A 21,296-nucleotide genomic window follows, 5' to 3' on the forward strand; every position below is an offset into this window, starting at 1 on the left:
AAGTGTTCCTGGTGAGTTTTTCTGTTGCACTGACCTGGCCCAATCTCTCCTCTGAATTGAACAGGAAGAGCATCCAATCAGAGGGGACATCGTGCTCTCATCCAGTGACCTCCAACTGGTGCTACAAGTAGAACGTAATCAGTAAGTATCTCTTCCCTCATGCCATCTTTACTGCCCTAATGTCTCTGCTGACCTCCTCTGTCTTCCACTGTGAAACAATAACTGAGGGAGATCCCACATTCCTTGCCATGCCTCCTCTCTCTCAGCTTTTTATTGAAGATTTGGTCAGTTTTTGCATGACCCCAGAAATTCAAGGTTACATCTTGCAAGCTTAGAAAAGGCTAAATGGATGGCCTAAGAACAGGGACGGCTGGTATAAATGGGCTAACAGGGCTAAGCCCTCCCAGGCCAACACAAAAAAGATGAGAAAATTATTTTTCAAATAACTTACAACAGATTGTTTTAAGTTTAGGTGAAAACAAAGGTAGCAACAGCACCAATCAGTCAAAAGAAAAACATAGAATATCTCTAAATGGGCTTATTTTTTTACAGTCCCACCAGATACAGTCCGCTTTCATTCATTTCGTTCTTGTAAGTGATTGACAGGTGTCATGTCCCGCCCCCATGATTTACTGATCATTTGGGCTAACTTCAGACAGCCCACAGGTTACTGACTTTTGACCAATAGCAGCGAGTTAACACAGCAGTGGCTTTCATTCAATTCGTTCTTGTAAGTGATTGACAGGTGTCATGTTCCGCCCCCGTGATTTACTGAACATTTGGGCTAACGTCAGTCAGCCAACAGGCCTTTGACGCAGCGAGAAAAGGTTAAGCTATGAGGGGCGTTAGCATGAACGAGGTGGATTATTTGCTTTCATGTCCATTTTCCTCAATGTCTTTGGAGGAAAAGCTGAAAGTAAAGAGACTGGGATCACATCGGCCGTCGATGTGAGCTTCTTTTCAAATAAGGTAGGCCCATGTTGACCTGTTAAAGGACTGTGACACCTTGTTTTTGCTGAGGTCATCTGTTGTACTGAAGGCGTGTTTTGCACTACATGTCGCCAAACAGTTGTAATAAGACAGTTGCAGCAGGCTATCTGTGGGCAGTCGTTGCAGTTGGAACACGTTTTGTGGTGGTGTGTGTGTGTGTGTGTGAGAGAGAGAGAGTGAGTGAGTGAGAGAGTGAGAGAGTGTTGATGTAGAGCACTAAAAAAGTATAGTGTACCTGTAATTGACGTAACTGTGTGTATCATAGGTGATGTTGCTTTTGCAGCTGTGTTAACCATTTAATGGGTATTATGCATTTGTTAGCCCACCCAACAAATTTCACCACCAGCCGCCACTGCCTAAGAATATGTATGTACTTGTGCTAAAAGCAGTATATAGTTTGGTAATCAAAAAATTGCAAGGTTTGAGGTCTTACTATTCCTCCATGCCAGTGACAGTTTGTAAATGCATAATTTTTTAGGGTTGTCTGTCCATCTGTTCAAATTTATCGACTTTGGCTTGAGCTTAATGATAAACTGATTAGATTTTGCTGGTCATAAAGTGTAAGTTCATTGTGACCTAACAAACACATCATACATTATACACTGCAGTGTATAGCATTCAGCTAATTTTCAACTTCCGTCCCTGGTTGGGCTTTATACGATACAGTGATGACATTTTCTATCCAAAAGGTCAAAGATCAACTTAAGTTTGACATTGTAATGTTCTGCATAAACACATTTCTGGCCAATAATTAACATTGAAGGAGCAGATGAAGACATGAATGTAAACTGCAACTTGGTTGGTGGGTTGAGACATAAAACTACACGATCGTAATTGTAGTTTTATAAAAAAATACATAGAGAAAACAGGTTAGAACACAAAGCTCTCTGAACCTCTGCAGCTAAAAGGGGAAGCTAATGTTCCATTAGACACGCTGATTAAAGAGCATGCACTATTGGTAGTCCATGACTGTGAAAATGTATCACGGTTTCAATGAATGGCATTCGGAGATATTCTTATTCCACTCAGGAGACATAAATATCACATGCTCTTGAGTCATAGTTTTAGATTTATTTGTGGCGTTGGCATGGGGAAAGGGAATGTGTAAGTAACACAGCTCAGGACACACAGACGAATGAGGCTAATCAGAATGAGTGCGGCGTATTTCATGGAGGACACGTGGAACAGGGTTCAAGGCCAACAGAGGTTATGATGTTCCTGTGATAACATCAAGGGGAACTCCTTCAGTGCATGCTCATCAGCCGAAAACGTGCAAAGACTTCTGAGGCGGAGCACTTAGCATACTCTGAAAGCTCGGAGGTAGAGAGAACATGTCAGAACCACCTCTCCTCTGTTCACCAGAGCAGGGTTCCCTCACCTAACAGATAGACCCTCATTAGAATGTGAGGATTTAAGCTTAGCTGCAATAATTACTTTTAAAACTGTGTTTTTAAGGTGAAGAAAGACAACTTACTGGATGTCTTTGAGCATTGACAGTCAGGCTCTACCACAAGAAGCCATGTTGTATATTTCTTGGGCCCTTGCTTTTTTCATTGTACTTGTTCCTTCTTGGGTCAATTCTCCGTAGACATGATGTGCCGTTTCATTTTTACGCAGATGACTGCAAAATTTATTTGCCTTTGAAACAGTCCAAATCCCTTGTTGAATGCTTTGAAGAAGTGAAATTGTGGATGGCTTACAATTTTTGCATTTCAGTGAGCAAAAAACTGAGGTTTTGCTGTTTTCTCCCAATGACTCTACTCGGGTGGTCAAAGTTGAGCTCAGTTCTTTAACCCAAGCCGTAAGCCCTGTTGTGATGAATCTGGGTGTAAAGATGGACTCTGTTTTTAAATTAGATGCCCAGATAAGTGCTGTTGTGAATTCAAGCTTTTATCATCTGAGGCAACTTGCCAAAGTTAAGCCTTTTTTTTATCTCATCACAACTTTGAAATTTTGATCCACGCTGTTATTACCACTGTTTTGGTTATTGCAGCGTGATTTACTCAGGACTCACTGTCAAGACTTCAGCTGGTTCAGAACGCTGCTGCTTGCCTTTTAACAGGATCACGAAGATTTAATCACGTAACTCCCATCCTCCAGTCCCTCCACTGGCTCCCTGTGCACCTCCATATTGATTTTAAACTTCTTTTGTTTTTAAATGCCTTTGTGGTTTGGCCCCCCTGTTCCTGTGCGATCTGCTGGTTCCCTACCACCCATTTTGCTCATTGAGGTCGGCAGATCAAGTTCTAGTGGTGGTGCCAAAGACCAAAAAGAAACTGAGAGGTGATGGTGCTTTTTCTGTGGCTGCTCCTAGACTGTGGAATGAGCTCCCACTAAATATCAGACTGGCTGATTCTCTCCCTATTCTTAAATCTCTTTTAAAAATCACATTTTTTTTACTTGGCCTATGGCTCAGCTTAGAGATGACTTGTATTGTATAACCTGTGTCATATGTGTTATTTTTATATTCACACTATTTTATTTGCATTTTATTTATTATTTATTTAATGTGTAAAGCACTTTGGTCGACAGTGTTGTTTTTAAAGTGCTTTAGAAATAAAGTTGGATTGGATTGGATTTAGACATGTAGAGTCCAGTGTTTGTGGGAAGTGATCAAAGGGATTCAGTAAAAGTCAAGATATCTCAGATTCCTCTACTTTCATTTCAGCCCTCACTGCTTTTACCTCTTTCTCACGTCAGTATAATTAATGGATTGAATGTAGATTGCTGAAAAACTCCATTAAATTGCTCTGCTTGTCAGAATTCAAACTGTAGAATAAAGGTGATAATTCCTCCATAACAGCATCATTCACTAAAATGTTGTCAGAACCATTTCTTGATGAAGAATTTTGCAGCCTGGTGAAAAAAACAATGTTGATATATGACTAAAAATATTACATACATTATGTGCACACAAGCTACACTATATTCAAAGGTGGTGTGTGACTTTAGAAGTTAAATGCAAGTTTGAAATGCTTCACAGAGTCGCACTTTGAGGAACATTTCAGTGTTTCAGTCAGTAGACACTGGACATATAATGGATGCATAGGATTTGGGAAGGATTGATGACTTGGGGTAAAAAAAGACAAACGGAGGAACTGACACAGACAGATATGCAGACCAACAGAAAAACAAGAAGCCCCGAGACAATAGTGGCATATATGAAGCAGACAGGCAGTGATGAATGGGATAGAGAGGAGATGGAAACGTACAGAGAGCTGACTGGTGATGATACCAGGGAGTCAGTGTGCAATACAGAATGGCGAGCTGGCAAAGTATCTGTTTATTTTAAACCAGCAGCTGAGTCTCAGTGAAACTCTCAAGTTTGGTCTAGACCAGAGAATGTAGGTCAGAGAATGAGTTACACATTCTGGGGAAGCAATTGCTCTGATGAAGGAGGAGTTACTGGGAATGTTGCTGGAAACAGTTTATTTTATCTGCTGGGCCTCTTCCACTGGGATCGAAGTGGAACATGGCCAGGAAACAGCACAATGTACAGTGTAAGGCCGGGAACTTTACATTTACAATGTTGAAAGAATAAAACATGTCTTATTAAAGTTAGTTCTTTAATTGCAATAAAGTGTGTCTTCGGCAGAAGGAAAGTCTTGTTATTAAAGTATCTCATTAAAATGAAACATTTTGTTAAAGGAAGGAAAGACATTTTTTATTTAATGAAAAACATGCACTATTACTACAGAGTATCTTACAGGGGGAAAATATCTATATTTAATGATACAAGTATGCTGTTAAAGTAATAAAGGTTGTTTTCTTAATATGTCTATCAGCAGTAATATCTTGTTGTAATGATGCATTGATCTTGTTATCTACAATTATCGACACTTGTTATTAGCACTAAACGTTCTGTGAGGTAATGAAATTGCTAAAACACTAAACTCTATTGTCTGAACCAAATTCTCAGTTGCTTGAACCCACTTATTGAATCAGTCACTCTTTTGGCAAAACCATAAGCACTTTTCACCTGTTTAGACACATCTTGTGATGTAGATGAAGTCCTGTGGCCTGACCCAGTATGGAGAAATGATGCTGTGGCAGAGTAATGCACTTCTTTTCTTTGTACTTCATTTGTAAATTTTTGTGCTTTATTTTTACGTACAAGTGCTACATGTAAATGCACAGGATTTCTGTTTTTTGCAAATTCTTTTTGCTATGTACAAGTGTTACAAATGCCCAGGTATTTTGTTTTGCAACATGCATTTAGGCTAAATAAACATTTATTTCTACCGCTTCATGTCCTGAGCATTGTGTTTTCCTTTTTTCTATGTAGTGTTTAGTCAACCCGATCTCACGAGGATTCGTGAAACTGTCACGTAAATTTTTGTTTCGGTTTCGTGCGCACCAACACGATTTCGTCATGTTTTTCGTGCCGCTCACCACGAAATGCGCACCAATGTATTTTAAACGGCGGACTTTTCGTGCCACTCAGAACGTATTTCAAACGAATGGGTATATTATATTTTTAATGTAAAACCGTGGCGAATCCAACGCTATATTTTGCATGACATCGTCCCTAACCATAAGCTAACCATAACCTAACCATAACCCTCACCATTACCCGGTGGTACACTTACCAATTTGCATAGGAATTTAAAGAATGTCCGACGGCCGCAAACGCGATCACACAAGCAGTATACGCCGATGGACAGCTTAGATCGTCATGAATCCGCCGGTATAAACCACTTTCAGATGTGATTACCACAGCGGGTTTCGTTGTGTGCAACACGAAAAACATTTCGTGGTGAGCGGCACGAAAAACATGACGAAATCGTGTTGGTGCGCACGAAACGGAAACAAAAATTTACGTGACAGTTTCACGAATCCCCGTGAGACCGGGTTGGTTTAGTGACTACTCAGTAGAGTATTTGATTTAGATTAATTTGAGGCATGATTTGACAGTGTAGTTCATTTTTGAGCACAGATTGAACTGTTTTGGAGTGAAAGTTTGGTTTTGCAAGAAGAGTCAGAGGTTTTGTGCATGTAGCTTGAAAATTGGGTTTTGTGTTCACAGTTTAGGGAAAAGGAGAGCAGCTTTCCAGGAATGTGTCTTAGCAATTGAGAAAAACTGTAAATAGAACAGGCATGGGAAGTGAAGTGTGTGTGGCTTTTGTGTTGTGATCAGGGAGGAGGACCCATCATTCTGGAACTGGATATTGCTGACTAGGCTTGTCAAAAATATCGATACTTCAGTACTTACTCGTTCCTAAACATAGTAAACGGATACGATACTAGCTTGCCGTAGTATCGATACTATCGATACTCTGCTCCTATGGTCTGCTGCTCCTGCTACAGTCCACGCGCCCCCCCCTCCCCCCTCCGAACTCACCGCATGTCCAGGCTTGATAATGTCTCGCTACTACCGGCAAAACATGATGGAATGAAGAAATGTAACCATGGCAAGTGTCGCAGCAGAGCCTCCGCGGCCAGTCCTGGTCTACAGGGAAAAGAGTAGAAGTGGTGTTTGGAGGTATTTTCCCTACGAAGCAGATGAACGCGGAAAGGCAAAGGATATAGACAAACTGATATGCAAACACTGCTACCGAGTTGTGCCGACCAAGAGCAGCAGCACATCAAACTTGTCCAAGCACCTTAAAGACCGGCATCCCAGTCTATTTAAGGAATTTCGTGAGGTAAGCTCCCGTTTGATCATGATTGAACTGAGTTGTATTTACGTCCTAAATGGCAACGTAACGTTGCCAGGGCATTAGCCGAAAGATAGCTAGCTAGCGCTAGTCCAAAACATAACGTTACATGGGACTTTTTGCCAATGTTAGCAGGCATGCCCGCAGCCCGAGTAATCCTAATTGACTGCTTTAACCCGTTAAGCTTCAGTGTACCGCCGGCGGTACACTTACTAATTTGCATAGGAATTTCAAGAATGTCAGAAGGCTGCAAACGCGATTATACAAACACTATACACCGATGGAAAGCTTAGATTCTCATGAATCCGCCGGTATAAACCACTTTCAGATGTGATTACCAAAGCAGGTGAGAAAAACACATTTGTCCGACAAAAAACGAATATCCATCCATCCGTTCTCTATACACGGCTTCAACGCACACAGCGCGACTCACATTTCCGGGTTCATTATTACACACAGATGAAAATATTCCACAAAAAACGGCCATAATCCAACCTTTTACATCCAGACGACACAAGCCAGTAAACTATTTTGTCCAAAACATGTCCTGAAGTCAGTATAAAATCCACGAATCGGTCGTTTTCAAGGAAATGCACCTCGTGATGCGCGTCCAATATTCCCTGTACTTCTCGTCATATTTTTTATTTACAAATAGAATATTAGCGATTTTTTGTACTGAAAATGGCTGGAATTGACTGCAGTTTAACGAGATACAAACATATTTGCGTCTGCTAAGTGTGATGTTCCTCTTATAGCTCCAGAGTGACGCTGAGAGTGGAGAGAGTCGACCGGCTGCAGCGACACCAAAACACCAACAGCCTTCGGTAACAGCAGTGTTTGACCAGCAAAGACATTATGATCCAAAGTCACGAGAAGCAAAGAAAATAAAGAGGGCTGTGATGGGCTGTGGGCACGAGCTCAGACAACTTAAAGAGGGTTGTCAGTGTCATTGAGGTTAAATACTGACGTACTATTTTGTTTTGCACTACCTCATACATCTTTAAAAAATATTGTATTAATGATACGTCTGTATCATTAATACAATAGTTTTTCCCAATAAAAAAATGGTTTTACAGCAAAGTACAAAAGCCTGTGCTTTAATTTGTTCCGTGTGGTATCGAAATGGTATCGAGCATCGATACTGAACTGGGTATCGGTATCGAAGTTGAAATTCTAGTATCGTGACAAGCCTATTGCTGACTAGCTAATATCTGAGAAGTGCTATATCACACTGACAAGCTGGTCTTACAGAGAGTGACTCGTTCACTTCAGGTTGTTAAAACAGACATGAGGGAGGACGAAGAGAGAGGAATGAAATGAGAATTAGCTGGGAATGTGCAGCGGAGGAGGCTGACCTATACACAGATCCTGAGAATAGACTGGGCATGAGAGTAGAGATGCCTGTGTGTGGTAGGTCCTGGAATGCCAGCTGATGTAACGCTGGACATGCCTGCGCTGGCTGAAATATCCAGAACAGGCAGAAAACGCAGATGTGCCGGTAGCTTATCTGTGAATCATGTCCATTGTTGTGAACTGGCTTCATTTGTCATCTATCTGTGATATCCAGTGTGTATAACAGAGCGCCAGGGTGTCTGACAGCACTATTAGTCAGGTCTGATCCAAGACAATTCCAGCAAGGTTCAGTGTCAGTGATTCTTAAAGTAATACTGGGTATTTACACTGGAAAACTGCCCAACTTAAATCAACTATTGACCCTCTTGGAGTCCAAAATCTGTATACAGGTTTGAAAGGCATGCTGTCTGAAAAAACCCCACCCAAATTAAAATTTATCAGACCAGAAACTGAAAAAGAAAGAATCATTGGGTTTTTAGTTTTCCAACGTTTTGTGATGTGCCGTCCCTTCTGAAAACTTGACCATATCTAATCTAAAAGTCACGATATTTGATTAACATCACAAAAAACACCTCCCAAAGCTCACTGCACCAATTTTAGTTAAAAACAAAAAAAGACATCTAAGCCCCTCAACATCTTGGAGAAGCCCCGAGTGAGTGAGCTGCAAAAATGTGAGGAGAAAATATTATATTCTATTAATAATGTAGAGTCATCATTTTATTTTTAATAATATAGTTATTTTAACAACCATATTATACACAAAGAGAAAAAAACACAAGATAAAATAAAATGCATCAACAAATAATAGCCCATTCCTTTCCCACAGCAGAGTTATTCTTTAGCATGACTTTCTTCCAGCTCGATGTCCTCCGCATACAGTACACTACTCACAATAAGTTAGGGATATTGTTATTTACATGAATGCTTTTCCTATTTGGCCTGAATGTTAATGAAATAAGTAATAGTTTCATTTGATATTACTATTAATAAATGAGAAGAAGCACCATTTTTATTAGTGCAATATTTATTACCCCAACAATTTAGACAATAACAGAGAGAGCCCCAAATAACCAAAATTGAAAAAGTCAGTAATGAGTATTTCCACCATTTACCACAATGACAGCTTGACAGCGATGTCTGATGCTCCTAACTAGCCTCATGATGTTGTTTTGAGGCAATGCGTTCCACTCCTTCACAAGCGCTACACGTAGTTCTGCCAGGTCACGTGGGAGTGGGGTACGAGCGTCCAGTTGCTGCCTCAGCTGGTCCCACACGTGTTCAGGTCAGGGGACATTGTTGGTCATACCATATGAGGTACTCCGACTTCCTGAAGTTGAGCTGTGACAATTCTGGCACGATGTGGTGGAGCATTATCATCCATGAACAGAAAGTTAAGGGGGGTGCTGGCAAAATTGGGGGATGATGAGGATGGGTTCTATGATGTCTCTGAGGTAAGAATGTGCAGTGACTGAGCCATCTACAATCACCAAATCTGTTTTGCGCCAACTGGTGATGCCTGCCCAGACTGTTGCACCTCTTCCACCAAAGCAAACCCTGGGGACCATGTTGACCTCAACGTATCGCTCACCTTGCCTTCTCCAGCAACGCTGACGACCATCATTTCTGTGCAAGGTGACCCAACACTCATCAGTGAACAGGACAGTAGACCACTGCTGCATTGTCCAGGTCACATGGTCTTGTGCCCACTGCAAATGGTCACGGCGGTGTCTTGGTGTCAGTGGAGTCACCTGCAACGGTCGTCTGGCATTCAAGCCAAAGCCGTGGGGTCGATTGCGAATGGTTTGTCTGGAAAACCTGGAACGTCCAACCTACAGTGATGAAGTCTTGTGCCTTGACTGTACTGTTGAAGGTGCTGGTTCAACTTTAATATGTGTCTCACTGGATGAATTCTTCCATGATGAATCTTAAGGTTCCACAGCTGCTTAAGGGACGTAGTGTATTCTTTCTGCTTCTTGTGAATCCCTGCAGACTGATCAGAGTAGAATCTGACATGCTGGTTCTTATATTTAATATCTTTCAGGGTTTCCTCCAGGATTTTTTTAAACTGTGGGGGAGGTCTGCCTGAGTGGAAGACGGGGGGGTGAAGACGACGACACATTTTGAAATGTGAAATTATGACTATTTCAAACTGAATGTTTTTCTAAATACATTATTTATTATCAGATTTCCAGTACATTAATTGAAAATAATAACTGAAAAGACTATCTTGCAGTAACAACAAACACAACTACAAATTAAAGCAGCATCTAGATCTAGGTAATGTTAGGAATATTTAAATGTTGCACTTATCATGGTACACATCATTATCATTTCTATTAGGGATGGGAATTTCGACTAATTTCCGAACCGACAAGTCGCTAATTTTATTGGCGACTCGTCGGTTCGGAAAACTTGCAATTTAACCCTTTAAGCGCCAAAGTCACAATATTGCGACAAGCAACATTGCTGAACATAACAAGCCATAGCTTCAAATATACTGCCTCGTGTGCCTCATGTACTGTACACCAGGAGATGGCAGACATCTGGAACTTCAATCTGAGCATCAGTTGTGGGCGTGTTTTCATTCAAAGTTTTGGAGTTTACAGAGTTTGACAACCGAGGAGACGAGAATCGCCGTCAGAGCGTATCAGAGCGCAAGACGGCACATTTTTAGAATGAGAAAACTCACCATACCGAGAGGTCTGGTCAACGCTGACAAAGTACTTTGTCAAGTAATGACTTACTCATATTCTGAAGAGGAATATTCACCCTCTGATGAAGATGTTCAGTCATCCACTGAGACAGAAAGTGCCGCTGCGTCTGTGCGTAACGGCAGCGGGTCGGTGCGCCATGACAGTCCACGAACAGCACATACTGGAGCCGATGCTTTGCTTCGGGGTGGCAGGAAGGGACGTGGTGGGTGTAGCTGGAGTGGTCAAAACACCGTTAATGATGAGGGGGATAGCGGGGGGGGGGGGGGGGGTACACTAGCGTTTAACCGACTAGTAAAATACTAAACGTTTAATAAATGAGTAGGCGGTTAAACGATTAAACGACTAGTCCGCACATCCCTAATTTCTATTGACTGGAGGGAATTACATCACGACAAAAGTCTCAAGAACATTAAGCTTCTATGTAAGGTTACCTCTTCCTCTGGAACCTTTCTCTTCTTGAGAAAATAGTTTAATATACTGTGGCGACGGGCGTGGGAGAGCTCAGCTGCAGGAGAGAGAGGTGTGGAGGGGTGCGTGGAGGCAGCGTCAAGGTAATTGACACAGGTGGTGGTAATCGGCTGACCTGATTATCTCCGCAGTAGCAGCCGGAGCGGAGGATAAAAAGTCGGGCGGACAGAGAAGAGGGGAGATGAGAGGAGCAGCGGAGAGACAGTGGAAGCTGCATGAACTAAGAGACAGCGGAGACTGCGTAAACTGAGAGACAGCGGAGGCAGCGGGAACTGAGAGGCAGCGGAGGCTGCGTACCGGACTGTGGCGAACATTAAGTAGTGGAGTAATAAACAATATTCCCTCGACAACCAAGGCGTGTGTGTGTATTGAGTGGACCCACGGACAGCGAACCTGTCACATATACTCATCTGAAAATGTGACCAGAAAAGAGTCATGGCAGAAAATTACCTGGGCATGACCTAAGCTAACGTTATGTCGTGCTGTTCAAAACATCTATCTGAAACGTAACGGGTTTCCTCTATCAACAGAAAATTTAATTTTACAGTTAAAAAATAATCTACAACAAAATATTATCTCTCTACTGTATAACCAAAGACTTGACATGCTTTATTAGGCCTAGATTAATCTCTCTTTAACAAGTGTCAATGGTACAAAAATAAAATAAAAATAAGAATCTCTCTGAAATAATGATAATGCGTATCCTGTATTAAACAATGAATAACACATTTATCACGACTCAGGATTTTTTCTGTAGCCTAATCCATCTATATTTCGTTTTCACTGGTTTGAAAAAAACTATCAAATACAACCTAGTTTAGGTACCTTTCTTTCACCCTTTTCTCTCCCTCCACGTCGGATTGTTGTCTCCACTCTCTTCGCATTTCGCGTGCAGCAGTTAGACAGGCAGGTGCCAGGCAGTGACTCCGGTGTTCCGGTGTTAGTTTTTCAAAATAAGGGTAGGGTATTTGCAGCGTAGCCTCACATTTCAAGAAAAACACCACGTTTTGTGCTGAAATCACATTTAATACAATAATCGTCATTAATATAAACATAAAACAACATATAAACAAGGTAAATAAAAACCATTATTCTGAAGGTGTGGCGGCTTTTATTTTGCCGTGGCGGTGCGCCACAATCAATTACATGTAGAGGAAACCCTGTCTTTCTTCCCCCAGGCAGCATAGATCACCTTCAGTTTGTCCCTGTGGTTGAAGAATTTCATTAGCATTCTTGGTAGGGAGTTAGTGTTCCTCTTTGGTCTGAACCAGTGTGTTCTCTCCAGAAATATTTGGTTGTCGATCTCCAGTATTTCTGGTATCCATATTTCCATAAAGGAGCATGGCTCTGGTCCTTCGGTGTGTTCTGACAGACTTACCAGCTTCAGGTTATTTACTCGTAACCTCATCTTCAGGTCCAGCACTTTATCCCACAAAGCTTTGTTGGATGTCTTCAATGTTTGTGCTTTAGCTCTTAGCGCAGCCAACTCATCTTACACCATTGATATCCATAGCTCGGTTTGTACACTGTTTGACACGCTTTCGGCAGAGTCCTGTATCACTTTCCTCACTTCAGTAATGACCGTCACTATTCCATCAGGTTTAGAGAAAAACTTTAATTGCCTTCAGTATGGTTTCAGTTTCTGCATCTCTGAGGAAACCTGAGGACACCTATCATTGTTAGCTTTCTGGGCTACACTGCTCTCTACTTTTAGCCATGGCTGTGTTGTTTCCATAGAGGTGCAGTAATTTATATTACAGTGAAACATGAGACTACAGTAAGAAACAATGTGACGGGAGCAGAAAATGCCCTGTAACAGGTTGGATGGCAGTGACTTAAAGTTGTGACTGATGAGAGTAAGCAAAGTGCATACCAGAACATACTTTGTATTAAAGCAACTGAGAAAAGGTTTAGCCTTAAGAAAAAGAAAGTGTAAAGGCAAACATTTTTTCCACTATTCCAAGGTTAAGAAAACTCTGCTCTTGGGCAAACATAGACAGCAGATCTTGAAGTGCTCAGGAAACAAAAAGGAAGCAAGAAATTTAATTAACATCTACGGTTTCATGACAACTCGGCTGGCTCCATCTGCTTTCAAAGATCATTCTAGTTGGCGCAGCTTTAGAGCACTGACTAAACAGACCTTGTGATTCAGGGGCTAAATAGCGATTTCCGAGATGTAAATAATGAATTTACTGAGTATACAAGGCACACAGCTTCTCTCAGTTTGGAGACGGTATGAATCCTGCTGCTGTGTGATGGTGCAATGGCTTAATTAAGTCTCAAAATAAAGTAACATTCTACACTCAGCATGAGACATAATCTGACAGTAGATTTCAAGATCTGTATGTGAGATGGTAATGTTGTAATACTGAAAAAAATTGAGATAAAGCTTAACTCTGACCAGGTACAATTTGGATACTTAGGAGGCAAAGCTCCACTCTGGTGGGCTCCTGCCCAATTTAACCCCTGCTGTGGTGAGATTTGGGGAGAGCTTTCCCAACTGCTGTTTCCAAGGTCAAGAAGTAACATTTGTCCTTGTGTGCAAGGTTTCCTTAAATGCAGTTAATCCAAGAGGAAGACAGTCCCCATTAGTGAAGCTTTTCTTCATGCACAAGTGTAACAGGAAATACTTGAAAAACTGAAAGTCCTCATCAGTTTGTTTCAGTCACAGAGTCAACTGTCAGCGTCTTGCAGCAACAGCAGTCCCCAACAGCAGGACAATGCATCCTTTCATACCACAAAAGTTACTCAGGAACAACTTGAGGAGCACAACCAAAAGCACAGAACATTAATCTAGTCTCCAGACTCTCAAGATGCAATCCCAGTGAGCATCCATGAAACTTGCCAGAACAAGCCCTACCTTACAGAACCCAAACAATCCACTGACGATGTCGCGGTGCCAGATACCACAGCACCCCTGGAGCATTAGACCATTAGACTGGAGGTTTTAAAGCTATAGCTGACCTGCTCATATAATATTAGATTTTGTTATTCAAGTAATTTGACCAGCAATGACAGTAAAAATAGTCAAATCCAAAGAACTGGAATCTTCAAAGCTAGGCCCATTGTCTATAAGATTTGTTACTGACACGGTGAAAATGACATTATCACTCCTTAAACAACAATTCAAATGGATTTTAAAATTATCCTGTTGACAACAAGCAAACATGTACATTTTAAAGGACATGCCATCAGTGTAATCATCGTATATTAAATATTAACAGCATCAAAATAGTTAGTCCATATCATTCAATTAGTTTGCAGTGGCTGCTCTTTCTCAGCGTGCTTTGTCTCCTCGTCTCAGTGCATCTTGCACACAGAATGTTGGCATTGCACTTAAATACCACATTTTATTTTAATTGCAGATTTTCTGTTGAGGGTTCCGAGATGAAGTGTTAACTCTCTTCATGTTAATGAAAGCCGTGATTACACCGCCACCCTGGGATGATATGTAATGAAATGGGCAGTACATGCAATCTATTGTACATAATGATGAGGCAGACCCTTCCAAATATGTCTAGTTGAGTTAAATGTATTGCCATACTCTAGGCCGCAGCCCTGACAAGGTGTTAATTAGGACTCAAGTCCTCAGAGAGTCTGACTTCACAAAGATAACTTTAGATGGAACGGCACGTTTTAAGCACTCTCCTGGCAGCAGTTTTTATTATCCCACTTCCTTCATCGATTTCTCCCCAGTAACTAGTTTGTTTGAACTTGGCTCCAGCCTCACTCTGTCTCCACTTTAATAATGATTAAAATCAATAATGAGCTGTTTTCTGTTAATCTGCTCTAATCCAGCTTGGGATGTCAGATTAGACAGTGACTGGCAGCTCCGAGCCAACCACGCCCGCCTTCTTTTCACGAAGGAAAATCCAGAGAAAAAAATGCTCAGATTTGGAGCTACTTCAGCTGGTGGGATGGGGGTGAGGAGAGGAGAGAGGAGAGGGTGACGTCAGTACCAGGAAATGAATTGTCCTTCAAAAGGCTCTGTTGACTGTGGGAAAGAGAGACTGCCGAGGGCTAGAGAGGTTCACAGGAAACAGAGTCAAGCGAAAGCTAGTCTGGGAGGTCAAAGAGGGTAAAGATGTGGAAGAGGAGAGGTGAATGTAAAAGCAGAGTGAGACAGAGAACAGGTGGTGGTGTTTGGGTGATGTGAGTCTTGGCCTTCCAGACCTGTATACCCTGCAGACTCAGTACTGCATCCTGTTTGACATGTGTTGAGGAAGTCCTGCTAGAGCAGCTGTACAGCCTTGAAACATAATATATTTACTCCACATTTCTGTGTGGTTGCGTGTCTGTACGTACACACACACGCACACATACGCACACACACACACACACACACACACACACACATGGTGCAATGCTATCAGTGTGTTAATGGCAGCATGTTTTCCAGGCATCAACAGTGTTTATAGTGACGAGGGGATCAAAGATGAGGGCTGGATATCACATAATCACAGTCAGGAGATGAAACACACATGCACGCACGCACGCACGCACGCACGCACACACACACACAAACCTCACTGACATCTGATGTGTGTACAGTACCGCCCTTTTTGCCACTGTGTTCATATCCCTAAAGACAGCGTAGCCTCATCTGTCAAAGTGACCTTCTGAAACTGAATGTCTGAGACAGACCACGACTAAGGCTCAGTCCTGCAGGGCTTTATTACCATGTCTTATGTCACTTCTTGCCTTAAGTCCAGGATGACTGATGGCTAGCAAAAATCACACCTCATACAGAAATACATTCACAGTTAGAAGATTCCTTAAACCATTAAAATATCATAAGGTTTTTATTTTATATAAACATTGTGAAGGTATTAATTGCAATAATTATGTTTTCAATTTTAGAATTGAATGATTTTGCTTTTGAAAATGTCACTGTGAATTTTCTGTATTTATTCCATTCACTTTCACTACTCTACACAAAGCTGAGCCTCACCGAAGTGATGTCTCTTTAAAAGGATACAATCTCTATACAAGGCTGACTTGTTGCAGTTAAAGCCCAAAATAGTTCTTATCGTGCCAAATTTAGCTTAATTACCTGACTAGTAGCTTTCTTCAGACTGGAAAATGCATAAAAAAATAGATTGAGTTTGAAATTGTGGTTAGAGATGTTAATGATAGATGTCAACTATTTCTATGTAGAAATATCCCAAATTATTTACATCATGTCTTAATAATCTGTTGTAAAGCCTGTATTTACCACCACAGCAATCATAGTTTTTATAAGCTCTCTGCATGTTGTCATTGGGATTTTGGACCACTTCTCTTTTGTGACAAGTCTTCTTCAGGTCTTTAAGGCTGTAGAGCTTCCTTGCCATCATTCTGGTCTTCAGTCCTCTTTGCAGATTTTTTTATGGGCAACTGCAAAATGTTGATATTGTTTCTCGACCACTTTGGCTGTATGTTTTAGCTCATCGGAAGGTCCAGTGGCACTCAAGTCCAGGTTTTGCTGCAGACTGCCTAGTGTTTTTCTCAAAAATCTTAATGTAGTCCTCTTTTCTTTTGATGTTGTTTTTTTTAAACAATGTTGCCAGGCTCACTGATTAAAAAAACACCCCCGAAGCATTACATTCACATATCTCTGGGGTGAATGCTTCTTCTTTCTTTTCTCAAGACAAAGCCACAACCCTGTATCTGTACAACTTCACTTTTCTCTCATCTGACCACTGAACTTATGATCAAAAGCCTAGGTTAGGGTCTTGTCACTTGAAAACACTTGGATATGGCTTAATAGTTTTTTTCCCATCCTGTGAGCAGCCACAATGTATAGCTCTCTCATACTCATGGACCCTAGCAGCAAGCATATTAAGCTCTTTAGTTGTAGCCATTACTGAGTGTCAGCTGTTATAACATTATAGTATTTTATATTGCACTAGAACATGGTGGAATTATTCATTTTCTGACAAACTTGTGAGAATTTCAAGGCATATGAATAACGTTGGAAATGTAGCCGCAAGGGGACACAAGCCAGTCTCTTATTGTGCCGGTCCCAAGCCCGGATAAATACAGAGGGCTGTGTCAGGAAGGGCATCCGACGTAAAACTTTGGCCAAATCAAACATGAGAATCAAATGTATGACTTCCATACCGGATCGGTCGAGGCCCGGGTTAACAACGACCGCCATCGGTGCTGTCGACCTACAGGGTGCCTGTGGAAAATGGACGACTGTTGGTCGAAGGAGGAGGGGAGGAAGGTGTGCTCGTAGGAAGAGAGAGAAGAGGAACACCAAGAGTCTAGGACTGAGAGTAGGGACTTTGAATGTTGGAACTATGACAGGAAAAGGTAGAGAGCTGGTTGACATGATGCAGAGGAGGAAGGTGGACATACTGTGTGTCCAGGAGACCAGGTGGAAAGGTAGTAAAGCTAGAAGTTTAGGAGCAGGGTTCAAGTTGTTCTATCATGGTGTAGATAGGAAGAGAAATGGAGTAAGAGTTATCTTGAAGGAGGCGTTTGTTAGGAATGTCCTGGAGGTAAAAAGAGTGTCAGATCGAGTGATGAGCCTGAAGCTAGAAATCGAAGGTGTGATGTTCAGTGTTGTTAGTGGGTATGCTCCACAGGTAGGATGTGAGCTGGAGGAGAAGGAGAAATTCTGGTTGGACCTTGATGAAGTGATGCAGAGCATCCCTAGAAGTGAGAGAGTTGTCATTGGTGCAGACTTCAACGGACATGTTGGTGCAGATAACAGAGATAATGAGGAGGTCATGGGCAGGTTTGGTATCCAGGAGAGGAACACAGAAGGACAGATGGTGGTTGACTTTGGAAAAAGGATGGAAATGGCTGTAGTGAATACTTTCTTCCAGAAGAGGCAGGAACATAGGGTGACCTATAAGAGTGGAGGTAGGAGCACACAGGTAGACTACATCTTGTGTAGATGGTGTAATCTGAAGGAGATCAGTGACTGCAAAGTAGTGGTAGGTGAGAGTGTAGCCAGACAGCATAGGATGGTGGTGTGTAGGATGACCCTGGTGGTGAAGAAGATGAAGAGGGCAAAGGCAGAGCAGAGGACCAAATGGTGGAAGCTGAAAAAGGAAGAGTGTTGTATGACTTTCAGGAAAGAGTTGAGACAGGCTTTGGATGGTCAGGAGGTGCTTTCAGATGACTGGACAACTACAGCAAATGTGATCAGGGAGACAGGTCGGAGAGTACTTGGTGTGTCATCTGGAAGGAAAGGAGATAAGGAGACTTGGTGGCGGAATGAGGAGGTGCAGGAGTGGATCCAGAGAAAGAGGTTAGCTAAGAAGAAGTGGGACACTGAGAGGACTGAAGAGAGTAGACAGGAGTGCAGGGAGATGCAGCGTAATGTGAAAGTAGAGGTGGCAAAGGCCAAACAAGGGGCTTATGATGACTTGTATGCTAGGTTGGACAGTAAGGAGGGAGAGACTGATCTGTACAGGTTGGCAAGGCAGAGAGACAGAGATGGGAAGGACATGCAGCAGGTTAACGTGATAAAGGATAAGGATGGAAGTGTGTTGACATGTGCCAATAGTGTGATGGGAAGGTGGAAAGAGTACTTTGAAGAGTTGATGAACGAGGAAAATGAGAGAGAACGAAGAGTAGAAGAGGTGACTGTTGTGGACCAGGAAGTAGCAAAGATTAGTAAGGATGAAGTGAGGAGGGCATTGACGAGGATGAAGAGTGGAAAGGCACTTGGTCCTGATGATATACCTGTGGAGGTATGGAAGTGTCTCGGAGAGGTAGCAGTAGAGTTTCTGACTGGGTTGTTGAACAGGATCTTAGATAGTGAGAAGATGCCCCAGGAATGGAGGAGAAGTGTGCTGGTGCCCATCTTTAAGAACAAGGGAGATGTGCAGAGTTGTGGCAACTACAGAGGAAAAAAGCTGATGAGCCACATGATGAAGCTATGGGAAAGAGTAGTTGAAGCTAGACTAAGGGCAGAGGTGAACATCTGTGAGCAGCAGTATGGTTTCATGCCAAGAAAGAGTACAACAGATGCAATATTTGCTTTGAGGATGTTGATAGAGAAGTACAGAGAAGGTCAGAAGGAGCTGCATTGTGTGTTTGTAGATCTGGAGAAAGCTTATGACAGGGTGACCAGTGAGGAACTGTGGTTTTGTATGAGGAAGTCTGGAGTGGCAGAGAAGTATGTTAGAGTGGTGCAGGACAATATCAAAACTTATCAATACCAATAAATTTTGGCTTAATTATATATTTGAGAAATCACACAGAGATTGCAGCTGGCAGCCTCCTTGCCTTACTTTGGGTTTCTTAGAATGGATTGATTTTTAGTGTCAACATGAGCATTAACTATGTAAGTATGCAATCTATTCAGTTTTTAGATATTTTCCTCACAAAATGTCCCATCAAGTCAGTCAGTAACTTTAGTCCATGCTGAAGTAGCTTCACAATTATTAGATTGCCAATAAATGCAGTGTGTATTTCCATACTCTTCATTGGATTGAGCATACTGACTCCTTTATATAGTGTCTTTGCATCTTCACAAGAAGCAAAAAGCTGAAGTTAAAATGCAGCATATTGTCAGCTTAGAACTGCTGATATTGACAACTTTCTGATTTGTTTCTGTGCCATGTTAGTATTTCTGTCCTGGTTATTAAAGCACCTTTCTGAGCTACACAATGCATTTTCTGACAAATGCATTGCAGTGTCAGGATAAACCAATGTTTTACATTCCAGTGTTACTTCATGCTGATGCTCCAGAATAGCAGCAGTTCTGTCACATACACTCCTTGGTACAGTTCAACACCTTCACCTTGACTACATCTTCTGTCATCCAGTGTGTGCTACAGTGTGTAATTATGTTTGGGAAAAGTTTCAGTGCTACTTGACGCATCCAACGTTTGTTACAGATGAATTCTCAACGGAGTCTTTACAACTCCTCCGAATGCTCAATTTCACTTACTGTTTTTTCCATATAACAATGATATTCATGGTAAAAAATAGGAATTCTTGTCTTGTTCCATCAGAGCTTATGATATAGGCAATATGGAAGTCCATGCATCCATTTGCTTAAATTATTGTACCACCTTGGAATAAAGTACATCCAGTGCTACTGACAAGCCAAGTGTGCATCCTACAATCATACAGTTCCAGAGAATGTATGACAATGGAATATTGCTTTTTTTAATTTACAACAAAATATGACTAGTGTCAACATGGGAGTCGATGATTATGGTGAGCAAACTCCTTTTGTTTTCAGCAGAAGCCATTAGCCTTGATTCTGTGACAGAGGCTCAGGGAGATGACAGCACATGTCACAGATGGGTGATGGGCCATGAACACGAGTTGGGGCCAATTAGAGCTGATGTGACAAACATGGAGGTTCCTGGGTGTTTTAGCCAAAGACCACAAGGTGCTGTCAGGTTGAGGTTAGCTGCTAAGTGTATTTGCCCGGTCACCTGATTTTTTTTCATAGCGTACAGCTGATAGTGTACGCTTGACAGGATTAAAGGAAGTAGCACTGTAACATTGCTGTTCGTAAGGTCAGTGATCGCTTTTTTATGATTCAGATATGGGATCATCTTGTCATTTGGTGATGAGGCTAATGTGTGAATATTTTACAGTTACTGTGTGATATAAAGTGATTGTGAGCAACACAATACTTATAGAACTGCAACTATGTCAAGATGATTTTATATGCTATGAGTTTAGACCTGCACAAAAAGGCGGAATACCAAGCAACTTTTTAAAGTAGAAAATGTTGTAACAGCTTTTAATGAGGGAATTCTTGAACATTTTTTTGAAAAGGAGTGCAAGGTCTGGCTGCACCATCTGGGAAGAAATCCTGGAAGGTAGATGGGTTGAGTTGCTCGGCCTGGCTGGCAAACTCAGAACAGAGTGAGGCAAGGAGTGTGGCTGGACTGACTGTACAGAGGCTGGCATGGAGCTGGCAACTCTGCTGTGTGGTCAAAGTGGATGTCTGGTGAACAGCAAACTTGAAGAGTTAAACCTGAGGCAATAGAGGCAGAACAGTAAACATTACCTAGCAAAGCTGGCTGAGTCAACACCACCACACGCACTGGCAGAACAATCTGGTGGAAAATGGAGAGTTGAGCTGAGGTTTATATGCTGCTGTAGGTTGATTGGAGAATGAGACTCGGGTGTATCTGATGATTGCCAGCAG

The 21,296-nt window shown here is 41.8% G+C and overlaps 1 protein-coding gene across 2 annotated transcripts in view; it reads left to right on the forward strand.

Moving 5' to 3' along the window:
• Nucleotides 1-21,296, forward strand: part of adam19a (ADAM metallopeptidase domain 19a) — a 273,169-nt gene that overhangs the window by 106,013 nt on the left and 145,860 nt on the right. For both annotated transcript variants that reach the window (XM_051943831.1, XM_051943832.1), the window contains exon 3: nt 65-141. In XM_051943831.1, coding sequence (XP_051799791.1) covers nt 65-141 — 77 coding nt within the window. The remainder of the gene's footprint in view (nt 1-64; nt 142-21,296) is intronic.

Source organism: Acanthochromis polyacanthus, chromosome 23, assembly GCF_021347895.1.
Source record: "Acanthochromis polyacanthus isolate Apoly-LR-REF ecotype Palm Island chromosome 23, KAUST_Apoly_ChrSc, whole genome shotgun sequence".
NCBI lineage: Eukaryota > Metazoa > Chordata > Actinopteri > Pomacentridae > Acanthochromis > Acanthochromis polyacanthus.